Source organism: Ictidomys tridecemlineatus, unplaced genomic scaffold, assembly GCF_052094955.1.
Source record: "Ictidomys tridecemlineatus isolate mIctTri1 unplaced genomic scaffold, mIctTri1.hap1 Scaffold_1645, whole genome shotgun sequence".
NCBI classification, from domain to species: domain Eukaryota; kingdom Metazoa; phylum Chordata; class Mammalia; order Rodentia; family Sciuridae; genus Ictidomys; species Ictidomys tridecemlineatus.
Genome location: NW_027521439.1, coordinates 1 through 18,147, shown reverse-complemented (window position 1 = coordinate 18,147; position 18,147 = coordinate 1). Strand labels below are relative to the sequence as shown.

The window sequence follows — 18,147 nt, the reverse complement described above, 5'->3', positions numbered from 1 at the left end:
CCCGATGGGTCCTGGGCCCCCCTGGCTCTCCGTGGGACCCGTCTGCTGGCCAGCTCCCGGCCTGTGAGGAAGTGGGTGGCCACAATGGCCAGGTAAGTCCCCTGTCCCAGGGCCACACAACAAGTGGGTGTTCCTCGTCTCTCCGTCTTTGATAGCTGGATGCCAAGGCACAGGCTGGGGACATGTCCCCGGTCACACGTCCTACACAGGACAAGTCCCATGGCTGAACCCAGGCTGCTGTCCCCCCCCCCCCCCCCGGGAAGGGCTGGGAGGCAGAGGTCAGGCGCACGCCCATTGGTCAGGGGGGTGCGCTGACTCGGGGGGGACGGAGGGACGTTGGGCTCAGCTCTTGGCACCGATGCTGCTGCTGGATGCTGTCACCAAAGAAGGCAGTCCCCGGTGTCGGGCCCTCCCTCCCCCGCAGGTCCCGTGGCGCTCGGGTGGGGCCAGCCTGGGACCCTGCCTGTGCCCTGGTGGGGCGGTGGGGGGCTCTGGTCTCCTGGATCAACCCTGACCTGAAGCCCTCACCTGAGCCTCATCTGCCCGTCTCCAGAGCAGAGCGGTCTCTGTGACCTGGGTCCCCAGCCCCCCGTCTGGCTGGGAGCAGCCGCGCCTGGTCCTGGGGGGCGCACGTGCTGGTCCGTGTCACAGGCTCCTGGGGGGGGTGGTGGCCTGTGGCTGGTGTCTAATCAGGGCCTCCTGGCTCCCGGCCACAGGACGCCGTGTCCCTCCCCTTCCCTCTGCCTGCAGCCCCGGGGCTCGGCGGCCCAGAGTCATCTGGTCACAACCTGCGCTGCTCCTAGTTAATGTCATTTTTGGCAAATTGAATCATAACGCGCTTTTACCAGGACCAGAGGGAGGCGGCCGCGTCCATCTGCGGCCACCGACAGGGACAGGCGGACGCCTGTGCCTCCTGGACATCTCGGGAGGCTTGGTGCCCCCCCAGTCGGTCCCACAGGCCCCCCCTTGGCTGAGTCCCCGGCCTTTTAAACGAGGCCCTGAGTGGCTGAGGCTGGCCTCCACCTTGCCATCCTCCTGCCTCAGCCTCCCCAGCCACGGGGACCGGCCTCCTGGAGATTCTTGAAAGTCCCCTTGGAACAGAGCTGGGGAGGGGTGGGGACAGTCCTTGAGATCACACAGACTGAGACAGACAGACAGACGGACCAGCAGGCGGCTGGGGCCATGTGTTTATTCACAGCTTCCAAGTGCCGTCCACCTGGGCAGGGGCCAGCTCTGGCCACAGCCCTTTCCCAGGTGGGCCTGGCCACTGTCCCCGGGGGACAGGGCGCAGGGGGCCAGTCCCAGCCCTGGTCCTGTCCCCAGGCCGCGGCCCCGTGGGGTGGGGACAGCCCGGGAGGCGGAGGCACGTCTGGTTGGGCACACGGTGGCCTGGGCAGGGCCTGCGGGCACCGGGTCCCTCAGGGGGCCTGGACCATGCGCTTCTGGGTGTCGAAGACGTAGCGCTTGAAAGTGAGGCTGAGGGTCACGTGCAGCGGGGGCTCGGGCCGCTCGGTGCCCTCCTCCTGGCGGGTGGCCTCCCCGGGTCCCCCGCGTCCCCTCTTCTTGGGGACAGGTGTCAGGATCCGCTTGGCCTCGGGGCTCAGGCCACCTGCAAGCACAGAAGAGGCCGGTCACCGCCACCCCCAGAGTCCCCTTCCCTGGCCGGCTGCACCCCGTGTCCCCCGGGCAGGGCCAGGCTCTCGGTGCCACCAGAGGCCACCAGAGGCCACCAGAGGCCCCGGGAGGGCAGAGGGGAAGAGGTGGAGGACGCGGCGGAGGCCAGAGCGCGGTCCCCTGGACACCTGGGGTCCCCTGGGGCGTGGGCACTGTCCTGGGTACACGGTGGCCTCGGCAGCCCTCTGTGACCCAGGTTGGTGACACATTCCTGGGCCCCATAGGAGCTGGCCCCGGAGGTGGCCGGACCCTGGACTGGCCTGGGCCCAGCGTCCCCCCTCACAGAGGCCGGGCACCCACCAGGCAGCCGCCACCCGCGGGTGACAAGAGGACCGTGTCCCTGACGGCCGGGCCCCGTGTGCACCCAGGTCCCCTCCTGGTCCCTCAGGTCCCCGAGGGACAGCACCAGGGCCCCCTGGGGGGAGCCACCGCGGGCCCCGGCTCTGGCCTGGCTGGTGGCCGCTGTGACCCGACGGGGACCTCACCCCCCCCCGCTGTCACTCGGCTGAGGAACAAGGCGGCTCCCCAGGTCACTGTCACACGCCCCAGTGTCCCGGGGTCTGCTCCCAGGCCACCGCGTCACGGGGACCAGCAAAGCGCGTCCCGCCATCTCAGAGCAGGGACCGATGGCCCGGTGTCCAGTGCCAGGTGGAGGGACAGGAAGGCGCCCAGGTGACAGGAGCCCCACAGGGACGCGCCTGTCCCCCTGCGGACCTCCTGGCTCTGGGGGCCGCGTCCTCGGGCCTGGTGCCACCCCCCGCCCTGCGCAGGAGGGACAGGCCCTGACTCGGGGACTCGGGGACCTGCCCTGCGCCGTCCCAAGAGGCCAGCGGCCCACAGTGGGCCACCTTCCCCTGGGGACAAGTCCAGTGTCCTGTCCTCGTGTCACAGCCTTCCCAGGTGACAGGGTGACAACAGTGACCGTCCCTTTGCCCTGGGAAACAGGACCCTGTGTGGGGAGCAGGTCACCCCTGGCCCCGAAGGTGCCCGTCACCTGGCGCCCCTGCCCACTCCTGTCCCCCTCAGGCCCAGGATGCAGGGGTGGGGACGGGCTGCGTGACCTGGGGTGACACTGCTTCCTGTGACTCCCCTTGGGGACACTCTCCCAGGGCCGGTTGGCCTTTTCTCCCCGGTGACCAGCTGGACACAAAGGCCTGCAGGGTCCTGGCTGGGGCAGGACAATGAGGGGACGCCACTGGTTCCCAAGCTCTGGCCTCGGGTGCCACTTGTCACGGCCACCAAAGGCCAGCAGATCGCCCGCTTTCATGTTGGGGACAGCCGGGGGCGGCTGGCACCTCCCAGTGGGAACCGGACCCTTGCGAGCAGCTTGGGGTCACCGGCCCCCTTGGTGGCCCCACGGGGACAGGGCTGCGGTGCACTTCCTGTGCCGTCACAGCTGGTGACAGGGACAGAGAGCTGGGGCAGCTTCAGTGGCCGATGGGGGTCAGGTGCCTGCAGGGCTGGTGGCTGGGCCCAGGCTGCGCAGCTACAGGGGACCAGAATGTGGCCGAGCAGGACAGGAGGAACCTGGGGACAGTCGGCCAGGCACACGTGGCCCTACACAGGGCCACTAGAGGCTGCATGTCCCCACCTAGGGGCTGCCGTGGACAGCCTGGTCTTGCAGGTGACAAGCTGAGGAGCATCCTGGGCGGGGACTGGCCACGGCAGTGTGTGAGGCCGGGTGTTGAGGACAGGCACAGGGTGGAGGCTCGGGGACACCAGCCTGGCTCCTGACCCAGCTGGGCTGCCACACATTTTTTTGGTCCCAGGAATTGAACCTGGGGACACTCGACCCCTGAGCCCCGTCCCCAGCCCTTTTCACATTGTATTTAGAGACAGGGTCCCGCTGAGCTGCTTCCGGCCTCGCTAAGTGGCTGAGGCTGGCCTCCACCTTGCGATCCTCCTGCCTCAGCCTCCCGAGCCCCTGGGATGACAGATGAGCGTCACCGCGCTTGGCTTCCCGCTGGGGGACCGAGAGGCGAGGAGGGTGGTGCTTAGCAGGTCCCCTGAAGCCAGCCAGGTCTTCGGGGTGCTTCTGAACCCCCCTGGGAGGAGCCACAGCAGGTCTGGACCGTCCCAGCCGCTGTGTCACACGAGCTCTCCTGAAGTCACCTTTGGGAGCCACCGTCTTGAACGTCCTCGTCCCTGCCTCTCTGGCTGGGTGTGGGCGGCCCCCCAAGATTTCTCCCCTCCTTCCCAACGAGGGACCCCGTGTGTACACACAGATGCGGTTTGCTGTGACAAGATAAGGCGATTAGGGCCTTATCACACCTGGGCGCCGCTGTCCCCAAGACAAAGGGAACAGGGAGCCGGCGGCGGGCGGCCCACGCACCCCTTTGATTGGGAGGAAGCGGAGGCTGGGGCGCCCGCACCCCCATTTTGATGTCTTAATGTCGTTTAAATCCCCCTTTAATTTCTATTAAGCTTCTTAACACAATGGAGGAGGCTTCAGAAACACAAAAGGCCCTTTGCCGAATCCTTCCCGCCCCACGGAAACCGAAATGGGGACGCGGGGCTTTGGAGATTGGGGGGCGCGTGGGGAGGAAAACGGGGGTGCGGAGAGGAAAGGATTGTGATTTTTTTAAGGCAGAAAGAAAAGCGTTCTGGGCCGGGCAGGAAGCCCAGTCTGCAGAACTTGGGCTCCATTTGCAGAAGCAAGAGCGGCCTCCAAGGAGGACATCTGCGCCCTAAAATTTTTGGGGGGGAACCAGGGATTGAGCTAGGGGGCCCTTGACCCCTGAGCCCCGTCCCCAGCCCTGTTTTGTATTTTATTTAGAGACAGGGGCTCCCTGAGTGGCTCAGGGCCTCGATTTGGCTGAGGCTGGATTTGAACTCACGATCCTCCTGCCTCAGCCTCCCCAGCTGCTGGGATGACAGGCGAGTGTCACCGTGCCCGGCCTCGTGGCCCTCAATTTTGAGTCCTTCTGTGATGAGCCTGTGGGAGGGGCAGCTGGTGGCCGCTGGCCCGGGCTCTGATCAAGTGAACACAATCAAAGGTCAGTTTCACACTGTCACCCGCCTGGAACGGCGTCACACCCACCTGAGGCTCCCAGCATGCTCGGTCCCCGGGACGTCACCCTGGGCCTGGCGGGAGCCGAACCAGCCAGCAGGCATAGGCGCACAGACAGACGGACGACGGACGGACGGACCCCACCCCACGGCCCCTGGGGGAGCACCGGCTGGGTCTCCAGAGTCACACGAGGAGCCTGGTGGCAGTGACAGTGGACGGTCACCATGTCCTGACTGGGCACCGGGAGCCACCCCGAGTGCCCGTGGCCAGCAGCACTTTGGTCCCACAAGCACCCGTGGCGGGGGCAGGGAGCGCTATCCATACACCAAGAACCAGGCACAGAGACGCTCAGGAACTTGCCCAAGGACACACAGCAAGGACAAGTGGGTCGGAGTGCCAAGGTCCCCGAGGCACCACTGCCCTGCGCCTGCGGGAGTTGACTGATCCTGGCTCCCGGGGGCTGTGAGGCGGTCCCTGGGGACGTGCCAGCACACGAGCTCACGTTCTTGCACAGACAGGGGACCTGCGGGGGCAGAGGCACAGAGACAGTGGGTGATGTGTCCCCAGGAAGGAGCAGCAGGTCACTCTGTGCCTGTGTTTACGTCAGGAAGGCAGGGGACCCCGCCATCGGGCAGAGACGCGGACAGACTACTCAGTGGCTGAGGCTGGCCTCCAAATCACAGTCCTCCTGCCTCAGCCTCCCAAGCCACTGGGGGGACAGGCGTGGGCCCTGGTCCCCGGCTGGGTGTGGGCATCTAGAAGACCTGTGCGTACAGGGCAGCGCCTCGCCTGCTCAGGCCTGTCCCCACACAGCTGCCACGCCACTGTCACACAGGCGGTGGGGGGGGGCGCTCCGGCTGCTCCTGGGAGGGAGGGGGACGGTGGCTGTCCTCGCCCAGTGCCCTTGAAGGCCACCGTCCCACCTGCACGATGGTGAGCTCAGGTCGGCCGCTGACGTGCCAGGGCTCATGCAGACAGACGGACAGACGCACAGACACACGCCTCCTGGGGCTGGGGGCCGTCTGGCCGCCTTAGGTCATTGCTACAGGAATGTGACCAGGCCCGGGGGACTGTCCTGGAGGTGGCCCTGTGCAGGCAGGGTGCTGGGGGTGCCGGCGGAGAGGGCCCCTACGTCCCCAGCTGGAGAAGGGTCACCAGGCCCAGGGACACGGCTCTGGTGTCCCGCTCAGTCCCTGTGAGGGGCTACGGGGGTCACAAGAGCAGCTATTCTGGTGACGGGGTGGCAGCTGTGCAGGGGACGGGCCTGGCCGGGTGAGGCGCTGCCCTGTACGCACAGGTGTTTTAGATGCCCACACCCAGCCGAGCGCCATGGCGCACGCCTGTCCTCCCAGCAGCTGGGGAGGCTGAGGCAGGAGGATCGCAAGGTGGAGGCCAGCCTCAGCCACTGAGCAAGGCCCTGAGCAGCCTCCCGTGGCCCTGTCCTGTTTATAAAGTGGGGACCACCGGCCTGGTGCTGCCCAGTCTCAGTCTCAAGGCCAAGGCCACACAGAACGTCCCGTGGAGGACAAGCCACGGACCCCAGCACTGTCCCCTGCCCTGTCCCCTGCCCTGTCCCCTGCCCTGTGAACCAAAGCTGGGACCAGAGGCAGCCCCGGGGAGCGGGCAGGGGAGGGCTGAATCGTAATGTCCCCGCCGCTCCCCCCCAGGCGCGTCCCCTCTTTAGCAGCAGTTAATCTTCAATTAAAATACCTCGAGCCGAGGCGCAGAGCGCGGTGGGAAAGGCGGGGCTTAGTGACAATAAAAGTCTCCTTCATCCTGCGTTTCTCAAAAAAAGAGACAAGGCGCTTCCACATATGAAAAATGTCACTTTTATGAGTCGGGAAGAAAAAAGGACCATCCAGAACAATGTGGCTGAACAAAAGCCCCGAGCTGTCACTTCCCAGGGCCATGTGTGGCCTCCTGATTACTCGCCGGGCCTCTTCCCGCGCACAGGGAGACGCGGTGACCGGGGCAGGCCGACGGGGAACGCAGGGTGGCACTTGGCTGGTCAAGTGCCATGCGCCTTCCTGAAAGCAGCCCATTTTTTTGGGGGGGTGTTGGGGATTGGATTCAGGGCCCTCGACCCCGGAGCCCCGTCCCCAGCCCTGTTTGGGGTTTTATTTGGAGACAGGGTCTCGCTGAGTGGCTGAGGCTGGCCTCCACCTTGCGATCCTCCTGCCTCAGCCTCCCCAGCCATGGCGCCCGGCTGAAGCTGCAGAGGTCCTGTCCGCCTGGTGGCTGTCCACCCTGACCCCAGCCCCTGTGGCCCAGCGGGTGTCCAGTTCCCAGCACAAGGCCGGGGAGAGGAGGTGACTGCAGCGACCACGTCCTGGCCTCTGTCCCCACGCCTGGCTGGGCGTGGCTGCCTGCTGGCTCAGGCCGGCTGTGTCACAGGGGACATGTGGCCCTGAAGGACCTACGCAGGGTGGGCACTGGGTTCTGTAGCTCCCCCGGGTGCTGGCGAGGCCGCTGCAGGCCCTTGGTGGGGGGCCGAGGTGCCAGGGTGGGAAGGGGTGGGCCTGGCCTGGGCAGAGTGGCCGGGCGTGGGGCCCAAGGACGCCCCACTGGACACGCCACGCGTCCTGGGCAGCCAGCGAGGGGCACCTGGGTGGGTCAGTCCCCCTGGACTCCAGGCTCCGCGTGGCTCCCAGGCCCTCAGGAGTCCAGGCGAAAAGGAGCGGCAGGTCCTGGGGGACCCCAGTACCTGAGCGGGGCTGGGGGCGATCCGCAGGCCAAGGGGCCACTGCGGTGGTCAGTCTATTAATTTACGATCATTTAATAACACGTTAAATCCACTAAACCATCCCAATAAACCATGTTTCATCATTTAGAAGAATTAAGTCTGATATTCATGAAATAGAGTGGGTCACCTAATAAACGGAACAATTAGATATTAAATATGTTTAATCACAAATTAGAGAATAATTCGGTTATTAACAGTGGAACGTGATCGGTGACGCGATCATATCGCCACTCCCATTTAATGAGATATTATATACCAATGTTAAATTGATGATCATTAATTTTTATTAATAATAATTATTAATTGTCATTGATAATAATTATTAATAATGTGTTAAAGGTAACTCTGATGTAAGTGCATTTAATTATATAATCAATATATTCATAACGTGATTGATCACGTGGAGCATCACTATATTATTAAATGCATTTAAATAATAGTTAAAATAAATGATTCCATTTATGTATTATTCCCTGTTTAGCTACGTGAGACGGCCCAACATCGGTCCTGTCTGCTCCCCTGGGTGCCGTGGGGACGGACCCAGTGACCCCCAGGCGTGGGACAGGGCCACAGGGCCAGGGCCACGCCCGTCAGGGCTGATTATTGATATTGATTCATCAAACATGTTGACATATGAATGAACCATTTCTACTTAGAATACTATGAATCATAAACGAGCACTTCAAGGTCCCACGTGGGTTGTTTAAATGTCCCCTGAATGTTGGGGACTGTCCCTGGGGACAGTGTGCGGGGCCTGTGGCCGGGCCACCTCTGTCCCCGGTGCCCAAGGCCAGTCCCAGGACAACCCGAGGCCCTGGCCTGGGGTCTGCAGGGCTCCCAGTGTGGTCCCCTGCCCTCTCCGGTGGCCTGGGGGCTCAGGTCCCAGGGGTGGCTCTCTGAGGGGCTGAGGGTCCTCCCAGGGGACCCTGGGCTCAGGGCGCCTGCAGGGGTCACCACAGGGACAGAGAGGCCCTGGGGCAGGCCAGGTGGCCCGGGCAGGAGGGCTGCGGGCGCCCGTGCAGGTGGCCCCTGCTCTGCCGGCCCACGGCGAGGTGTGGCTTGTCCCTGAGCGGGCCACGCCCAGGGAGGGGACACTGCAGGTCACGAGGGCCAGCCCACGGCACGCAGGGCGCTGTGGTCACCTCTCCCAGCCCCATGGGCCACCGCAGCCCAGAGGACGAGCCCTGGGCTCAGGCCAAGGCCACCCCCGCGTGGTGGCTCCGCAGCAGGGCGCGGCGTGAAACCAGTGTGTCCAATGCGGACCAGACCCTCTGTCCCCTCCAGAGCCACCCAGTCCCCACCCAGTGCCCACCACAGCCCCCCATTGCCGTCCCTGGGCCACGTCTATAAACGGGGACTCGGTGGCCAGGCCACCAACCCCACCCAGCAGCGTGAGGTCGGGCGGCTGGCGGCTGTACCAAGGACCCAGGGCCAGTCCCTCCCGGGGACACCGAGAAACACCCGGGCTCTGGGCCTGGGTCCCCTGCGGACGGGCGGGGCAGGCTGCTACCTGCTTACAACACCCGCTCCTTGGGAGGCCGAGGCAGGAGGACCGCCAGGTAGAGGCCAGCCTCAGCCACTTAGCGAGGCCTCGTCTCAGAATATAAAATGCAAAGCGCAGGGGACGGGGCTCCCATCCCCAGCCCAATGACACCAATTAAAAGTCGCCAGGTGACCCTGAGGACCCCCTGGGAGACCAGCGGCTGGGACCGTCCGCCTGCACTCAGAACAGTGAGGTGGCCGCCCGTCCGCCCCCGTCTTCTGAACCAGGTTTCCGGGAAGGGCTCAGGGACAGAGCTGGCAGAGTGGCCTTTCCCCGTGTGGCGTGGGACAGTGGGGGAGGGGGGGCACACGGCTCAATGGACTGTCCCAGGCAAGGGGACATCACGGGGCAGGGAGGCCTGGCCAGGCCGGTCCGTCCCTGGAGGGCAGCCAGCCTGTGTGTGTGACTGGGTGGGGACGTGGCAGCCTGGGCCAACACCGGGGGACGCATGCGTGACACCAGAGGCACAGGGTGGCCCTGGGAAGTCCTGCTCCTTGTAGCCAGAGCTGCCCCAGAGCAGGGCGTGGGGTTTGGTTATTTTAAACTGGGGATTAAACCTGGGGTGCTGACCCCCGAGCCCCGTCCCCAGCCCCTTTTAACATTTTATTTAGAGACAGGGTCTCCCTGAGTGGCTTAGGGCCTCACTAAGTGGCTGAGGCTGGCCTCCACCTTGCGATCCTCCTGCCTCAGCCTCCTTAGCCACTGAGATTGGAGGCAACCTTGCCGGGCCAAGGTTCCTCTGGGGATTGAACCCAGGGGTGCTGACCCCCGAGCCCCGTCCCCAGCCCTTTTTACATTTTATTTAGAGACAGGGTCTCGCTGAATTGCTCAGGGCCTTGCTAAGTGGCAGAGGCTGGCCTCCACCTTGCGATCCTCCTGCCTCAGCCTCCCAAACTACTGGGATGCCAGGCGTGGGCCACTGCACCCGGCTTAAAGCACCAAGTTCCAAGGCCCACTAAGGGTCAGGGAGAAGAGACACAGAGTGACCCCGGGGGGGTCAGGGGACCTGGGGAATCCAGGCTAACAGGAAACGCAGGCTTCAGGAGCAGGAGATGGCAGGAGGGTGGGAGGCGTGGCCTTCCTCAGGGCCTCTGGGGACCTGGGGAGTCCAGGGGGCCTTGTGCAGTCCTCCTGGTGGCCTGGGCAGCCTGGCCTCTTGGGCAGCAGGAGGGACTGTCCCGCTGTGGGCCCCTCTGCTCCGTCTCCCGCTGACCCTGGGCAGGCCCTCTGCGGGGAGGCGGGTGGATCCCTCCCTCTGCCTCCTCCTGCACAGGCTCCTCCCGCGGCTGGACCCGGGAGAGGGCAGGAGTTGAGAGAGTGACCAGGATTTATGGGCCAGGCCTGGGGGGCCCGGGGGGCTGGGGGGCGGAGAGCGGGGGCGCCTTTGGCCAAAACAATATTTAATATATTTTTTTCAGGGCAGCTACAAAGCCAGGATGAGGCTCCGGGCCCTCAAACAAGCCCATAAAATCGAAAAATATTTATCTGGAAGGGTGGCAAGTCCCATAAAAGTTTTATGAAGGTTTTACGGCCACCCCGCAGGAAGCTGGCCGCTCGGTCACCTCCCTCCAACCCAGGGGGAGCGGGCGGCCCAGGCGCAGGCGCACCCACGGCCACACACAGGTGGACACGCAGGCCGGCCGCGGGGAGGGCCCCTGACCAGGTGACCTTGGGGCCTCAGCTCTGCGCGGCCTCCCCCTCCGCCCTGGGCCTCCGCTCTCAGTGTGCCAGGAGCACAGGGCCCAGGGTCACAGGCTGGGTGTCCTGTCGGGGTTCTTTCCCGGGCAGCCTGGGAGGGTTTGGGGGGAAGCCAAAGATGGCCAGGGCTTTGCTCAGCTCCGGGTGAGGATCCCCAGTTGGTGGGCACAGGGGCCCACGCCTGTCCTCCCAGCGGCTGGGGAGGCTGAGGCAGGAGGATCGCAGGGTGGAGGCCAGCCTCAGCCACTGAGCGAGGCCCTGAGCCACTCAGCGAGACCCTGTCTCTAAATAAAATGCAAAACAGGGCTGAGGAGGGGGCTCAGGGGTCGAGGGTCCCTGGGTGCAATCCCTGGTACCAAAAAAATAAAAATAATAAAACGACAATCTCCATTTTAGAGAGAAAGACGCGGCCTCAGGGGCGAGGCCTGCCTGGGCGGCCCAGGAAGTGGCTGAGGGAGCAGCAGGCCCAGGCCTGTCCCCTGTGCTTGGTCGTGTCCTGAGGTGGTGGACAGAGTCCCAACAGGGCCCACTGAGCCCCGTGACGTCCCCCACGACCTGAGCCCAGCCACAGGCCGTCTGTGCCTTTCCACTCCACTCCTTTCCTACCCCAGGGCCTTTGCACAGACGCCCGCCCCTAACACCCTCCCTGTCCTGTTGGTGAGCTCTGAATCACACGCCATCTCCGGGTGCACACTGCCTGCCAGGAGGGTTCCGTACTCCCACTGGCTCAGCAGCCATCTTGTCCTGCCACACTGTCCCCTCCCTGTCACACTCGGGTGCCCGGAAGCACGTGCTCTGTGGCACCGACCCCACCATGGGAGTCTCAGTCAGGGCTGGGGCACTTTCTCTATTCTATTTAGAGACAGGGTCTTGCTGAGTGGCTGAGGCTGGCCTCCATCTTGCAATCCTCCTGCCTCGGCCTCCACCTTGGCGATCCTCCTGCCTCAGCCTCCCGAGCTGCTGATAGGACAGGCCCCCATCAGACAGCCTCTCTCTGGGGACCCTGAAGCCACGGTGGCCGCATTTCTCCGGGGCTGGTGCGGGCCCTGCCCAGGGTGAGGCCCTGGCAGATGGTTCCCGTCCTGGGTGCTGGGCTGATGCTGATGGCAGATACTCCTGACGCACTGCCCTGCTCCATCCATCTTCGTGAGCGCTGCGTCTTGTAAAATTGCTTTAATGATGTGATTTTTTCGGGCCTATCTTCCTCATCTGAGTTATTTACAGTCTCATTGTCTCCGTGGCGAGTGCCGCGTCTAAACATTGTTCTAACTGGGCCTTCGATGGGCTTCGGAGGAGTTTTACAATCACTTTGAAAAGCCTCGATGGCCCGGGAGGAGGCTGGTCCCTGCTGGGGGGACAGGACACCCCATAGGGCGGGCAGGACGCCCGAGATGGACGGGGGTCTGTTTGGCTTTTTGGAGGGATTTTTGGAAATGTCACCTTTCACCCCTTGCTGAGTTCTTCTCCAGGGTCCCCCGTGGGAGCTGGAGCCAGCTGCGGGGACACGGTCCTGGGAGAGCCCTGGAGGCGGATCCACAGTGACCCTCCCCAAGTCCACCTTGGACCTCCCGGTGACATTAGCTGGGGACAGCGGGTCACGGGGAAATCTGGCCAGCAGCGGAGGACTCCTGATGGGGAGGGAGGCTTCAGTGGCCCACGCCTGTCCTCCCAGGGGCTGGGGAGGCTGAGGCAGGAGGATCGCAAGGTGGAGGCCAGCCTCAGCCAAAGTGAGGCCCTGAGCCACTCAGCGAGACCCTGTCTCTCAATAAAATAGAAAAAGGGGCTGGGGACGGGGCTCAGGGGTGAGCGCCCCTGGGTTCAATCTCCAGGACCAAAAAAATCAAAATATAAAAATAAAAACAGAGAGGCCATTTTCCGTGTATTAAATTATAGGGACAGACACCACAGAGGCGGCCTGCGGTGGCGGGAGGAGGAGACACCGACCCCTCCGTGCCTGCTGACAGAAGTACAAGCGGTGTGACACTTTGGGGACTCTGTGGCAGGCATTCTCTGGCAACTTTCAAATGACTGTGGTTATTTTCTTTGTCAAAATCAGAACAATCTGCCTTCAGAAAACCCCCGACGTATTAAAACGGAGGTCTACAGACGACATGTCCCCGGTGACGCCGCCACAGCAGTGACAATGACCGTGGCTGGGAGTCGCAGGGGTGGGAACCTTCAGGCCCTGGGGCACCGCACACACCCATTTCACAGATGAGGACCCGAGGCTCAGTGAGGCCCAGTGTCGGGGTGCCACCCTGTGGGGCACCCTCCCTAGAGACCCACAGCGAGAGGCAGTAAGAGAAAATGTTCACAGGGACATTCACTGAAAGGGACAAGGACATCACCCCAGAGGACCCAGCCACCCAGAAGAGGTCTCTGCAAACCAAGGTCAGAGGAAGGAGGAGGCTCTTTCCATTTCTCTAACATGGACAGAGGAGAGACCGGGATGAAGGGACGTCCCTTTCCCATGTCACATAGGAATGCACGACCAGGGACACCCCACAGCAGGTCCACCCCCAGGAATGGGAAGGGACACCTGCGTGTGCACCCTATTGTCACAGAGAGCTAGAAGAAAAAATGAGAAAAGAAAAAAAAAGAAATGTTCCTGAATGAGCATCACGGCTGCTTTCAGGTTTTAAAACAAGAGTTTGTGGTTGCTTTTCTTTTTTCCCCCAAACTACCTGAAACATCTCATTTGGAGACAGATGCTAGGGCCAGGCCCTGACCCCCCTGTGGGAGGTCGTGCCTCTGTGGCCAAAAGCTACCCCAAGACTGAGTTCAGACCAAACTGGGACTTTTGGATTTCATATTGGGCTTGGCTAGACAATAGGGAGAACTGTCAGAGGCAGAGGATGGAGGGCTAACAGCGTGGGTTCTGGGGCTCGACAGCTGTGTGACTTCAGGTCTCTGTTTCTTTGTTTCTAAAATGGAAATTTCACTCATTAGTTCTATGGCACACGCTTGTCATTCCAGAGGCTCAGGAGGCTGAGGCAGGAGGATCGCAAGTTGGAGGCCAGCCTCAACCACTTAACGAGATCCTGTCTCTAAGTAAGATATAAAAAGGGCTGGGGACAGGGCTCAGGGTTAAGTGTCCCTGGTTCAACCCCAGTATAAAAAAAAAGGGGGGGGTGGGTGGACCACAGGTGAGTGCCTCCCGCTGGCCCTGGAGGGACATCGAGGCTCAGGAAGCCTCCTGTGAGTGGCTGGTGGTTGGGAGCGACATGTTCTGGACTCGGATCCCAGCCCTGCTGCTCACTGGGGACGCGCCGGGTGCCTCTCTGAGCCTCGGTCTCCTCATCTGGAGAATGGGCCGACCTGCTGGGGGGCTGCCGGGGCCAGTGGGTCCGCGGAATCATCCACCTTGTGAGGCTCTTCTCTGCCTGGGGACAGGCCCCTCCCTGCAGGGCACAAAGCGAAGTCCCTCTGCGTTGTCACCTGAGTGAGTCTCCCGGAGCCCGCGGAGTTGTGGGCAGTGACGGAGCAGCTCATTGTAGGCCACCAACGTGGTCACATGGGGTCCCCTGGGGACAGATGGACGCACAGTGTGTCCCCTGTGGCTCAAGGAGGGCCCGCGCCAGCCTCCCAGGTGGCTGCTCCAGGAGCCCTTGGGCCTGGCAGAGCCGGCCCCACCCCAGCGGGTCCTCGCATGGCGGAGCTGTGCAGCCCATTGTCCCAGAGGAGCAGGTGACGCAGCGCGACTGCGGGGGGCCTCCAGCTTCTGCCCTGATTGTCTCCAGGGGCTGGTCACCAAGGTGTTCCCCCAGCGCACTGCGGCTACTGGAGCCACTGTCCCACCCACCCCTCGGGCTGCTGGCCAAGGTGACCCTGAGGCTGGGCCACTGGGCTTTTTCCTGGTCCCAGGGACTGAACCCAGGGGTGCTAACCCCTGAGCCCCATCCCCAGCCCCTTTTTCTATTTTATTTAGAGACGGGGTCTCCCTGAGTCGCTTGGGGCCTTGCTAACCTGCTGAGGCTGGCCTCCACCTTGCGATCCTCCTGCCTCAGCCTCTCGAGCTGCTGGGATTGTGAGTATGTGCCATGGTACCCGGCCAGTTTGTTTTTAATTGGGAGGTTTTACATAAAAGCCAAATAAGATAGAACTGAGGCCAGACATGGTGGCACATGCGTGTCATTCCAGTAGTTATGGAGGCTGAGGCAGGAGGATTGAAATTGGAGGCCAGCCTCAGCCACTTAGCAAGGCCCTAAGCAACTGAGCGAGATCCTGTCTGTAAATAAAACAGAAAAAGGGCTGGGGACGGGGCTCAGGGGTGAAGCACCCCTGGGTTCCTTCCCTGGTACCCCTCCAAAAATAATAAAACAACAAACCGAGGATGAGGCTGGAGGACAGACTCCATTTCTCCTCCATCCTGGCCTCCACCCTACCTGCTCAGCCTCCCAGGTATCTGGCCTCCAAACCCAAAGAAAGAGGCCACTGACAGGAAACCCCGAGGGCCCTTTGCCTGTCCCCAGCCTGCCCTGCTGAGCCAGCGCTGGGGCCACCGGTGCCCGAGCCTCTCCTGGCTCCTCCCAGTCCGGAGGCCGCAGCTGCAGCACCTGGACTCCGTGCCCCACTTTCCAGCCTGCGGCTCCCCACGCTCCCCGCCCTCCCTCCGTCACCTGGCACCGGGTGGCTCTGGCTTCCTGAGGATTCTTTCCCAATTAAGGCGCCTCCAACGAGGTCAGAGGGAGGATGGGGCTGGGGGTGGAGGCTGGGGCTGGGGGTGGAGGCTGGTGGCAGGAGGAATCCAGAGTGACATTAACCAAGAGCTCGGGGCCACCCGAGGCCACACGCTGCAGGGGCAGCTGCCCGGGAGGAATGCGCGCTGCAGAGCTCGGGCTGTCCCCGCGCCCCGTCCCCGCCCCAGCTCCTAGGGAGGTGCGGAGGGTTCTCAGGCCGAGAGCCTCCACCCTCAAGGGGACAGCTCTGTCCCCAGCTCCCACCCAAGCCCCCAGAGGCCCAGGGCTGGGAGCCAGGGGCCACCGTGGGATGCATGGACCTTCTCCGTGTCTGTGGCTGTCCCTGTCTGGGAGCTGGATCTCGCTGTTGCTGGGACGGCCTTGAACTTCAGGGTATGAGCGATCCCCTCCCCTCAGGGGGGGACACCAGGCAGACCCAGCACATCCGGGCTTTTGTCCTCTATTTTTAAAATTTAACAACATGAATTTCACTTTGGGGGATAAAACACTGGGGTGGCCCACGCTTGTCACCCCAGCAGCTCAGGAGGCTGAGGCAGGAGGACCACAAGTTGGAGGCCAGCCTCAGCCACTCAGCGAGACCCTGTGTCTAAATACAAAGACAAAAGGGGCTGGGGACGGGGCTCGGGGTTAGCGCCTGGGGGTTCCATCTTTGGTACCAAAAATCAGAACAAAGGACCAGGGAGCTCACTGGACACTCAGGTGAAGGGCCCTTTGGTCCCTCCCATGCCACCGAGAGCTGTGGTGCCACCCCCTGCAGCCGTGCCACCAGGGCACTCCTGCCTCAAACAACCCCCAGCCCTCAACACACCCAGCCCACTGTCCCCTCTGGACCCATGAGGGGCTCCACTGTCCACAGAACGTCCTTTCCCAGGCGGCCCCCGCGGCTCCGCCCTCCCCGCGGCTCCGCCCTCCCCGCGGCTCCGCCCTCCCCGCGGCTCCGCCCTCCCCGCGGCTCCGCCCTCCCCGCGGCTCCGCCCTCCCCGCGGCTCCGCCCTCCCCGCGGCTCCGCCCTCCCCGCGGCTCCGCCCTCCCCGCGGCTCCGCCCTCCCCGCGGCTCCGCCCTCCCCGCGGCTCCGCCCTCCCCGCGGCTCCGCCCTCCCCGCGGCTCCGCCCTCCCCGCGGCTCCGCCCTCCCCGCGGCTCCGCCCTCCCCGCGGCTCCGCCCTCCCCGCGGCTCCGCCCTCCCCGCGGCTCCGCCCTCCCCGCGGCTCCGCCCTCCCCGCGGCTCCGCCCTCCCCGCGGCTCCGCCCTCCCCGCGGCTCCGCCCTCCCCGCGGCTCCGCCCTCCCCGCGGCTCCGCCCTCCCCGCGGCTCCGCCCTCCCCGCGGCTCCGCCCTCCCCGCGGCTCCGCCCTCCCCGCGGCTCCGCCCTCCCCGCGGCTCCGCCCTCCCCGCGGCTCCGCCCTCCCCGCGGCTCCGCCCTCCCCGCGGCTCCGCCCTCCCCGCGGCTCCGCCCTCCCCGCGGCTCCGCCCTCCCCGCGGCTCCGCCCTCCCCGCGGCTCCGCCCTCCCCGCGGCTCCGCCCTCCCCGCAGCGCTATGGAGCCAACCTGGTGCCCTTCACAGGTGGATGGATAAGGAAACAGTGGAATATTACGCAGCCTTAAAGAAGACTGAAATGATGGCATTTGCAGGTGAACGGATGGAGCTGGAGACGATCATGCTACACAGAATAACCCAATCCCCCCAAACCAAAGCCAAATGTCCTCTCTGATGTGCACGTAAGGGTGGGTGGGGGGCAGAGCAGTTCCCTGGATTAGGCAGAGAGGAAGGGAGGGAAGGGGACCGGGAGAGACAGGGGAGTGAATGGACGTCCCTTTCCCGTGTTCACATAGGAACCCACGACCAGGGACACCCCACAGCAGGTCCAGCCACGGGAATGGGACGTCACACCCCGTATGTGTGTGACATCTCAGAATGCACACCATGGTTCCAAATAAGTAACAACAAGTTTTAAAAAATCAGCAGTTTGCAGGGAAAGAGCGGTCACCTCGGCCACCCCTACACAGAGAAGGGGTCAAGGTCGGGTGGAGTGGGATCTTGACCTTGACCTTGACTTGTTCAGACCACGCCCACTCAGCCACGCCCCTATAGGGGCCAAGGTTGGGTGAAGTGGGAACTCGACCTCTGACGTCAACTTTGACCTTGTTCAGACCACGCCCAACTCGGCCAAGGTCGGGTGGAGTGGGATCTTGACCTTGACCTTGTTCAGACCACCCTGACCCCTCCCAGGCCCCTCCAGGGCGTCCGGCCTCGGCTCTGCCCCCCCCCCCCTGGCCGCCCTGTGCCCTGGGCCACTCACCGGGGACGTGCACCTTGAACTTGCCGCTCTGGCCGAAGGCGCTGTCGATGACGCCCTGCTCCCCGGTGGACAGCTGGACCCGCAGCCCCACGAAGAGCTGGATGTTGGTCTCCTTCTTGAACAGGGAGCGGCCGATCACGCTGTAGTCGTCCATCGCCTGTCCCCACCGCCCGAGAGAGGGGTCAGCACGGCCCCAGACAGCGGCCCTGAGGAGCCGAGCCCACCCAAGTGGGGCAGAAACCCCAGCTGGGGCTAGAGCGTCCCTGTCACGGTCACTCCCTCCACAGGAGCACGCGTGGGCAGGGACCAACACTGCAGTGCCCACGGCAACAGCTGAGGACAGCAGGTATGGCTCGATCAAGGTGTCCAGGGCCACCTGACTTCCTGTGGTGCTCTCCCCCTGAGCCTGTCCCCACCTTTGGGACCAGAGGTTGACTCCCGTCCCCCGACCTGTTCTGGGTTTTATTTAGAGACAGGGTCTC

The 18,147-nt window shown here is 63.7% G+C and overlaps 1 protein-coding gene across 1 annotated transcript; it reads right to left on the bottom strand.

Annotated features, from left to right (window-relative positions):
• Positions 1-1,161: 1,161 nt before the first annotated feature.
• On the bottom strand, positions 1,162-17,856 carry LOC144372810 (selenocysteine-specific elongation factor-like). The gene is made up of 2 exons (XM_078036054.1): positions 17,666-17,856; positions 1,162-1,609 (listed from the first exon to the last, which is right to left on the bottom strand). Exons 1-2 carry the CDS (start codon positions 17,817-17,819, stop codon positions 1,419-1,421), a joined length of 345 nt encoding a protein of 114 aa, XP_077892180.1. The 5' UTR covers positions 17,820-17,856; the 3' UTR covers positions 1,162-1,418.
• Between the last annotated feature and the right edge of the window lie 291 nt (positions 17,857-18,147).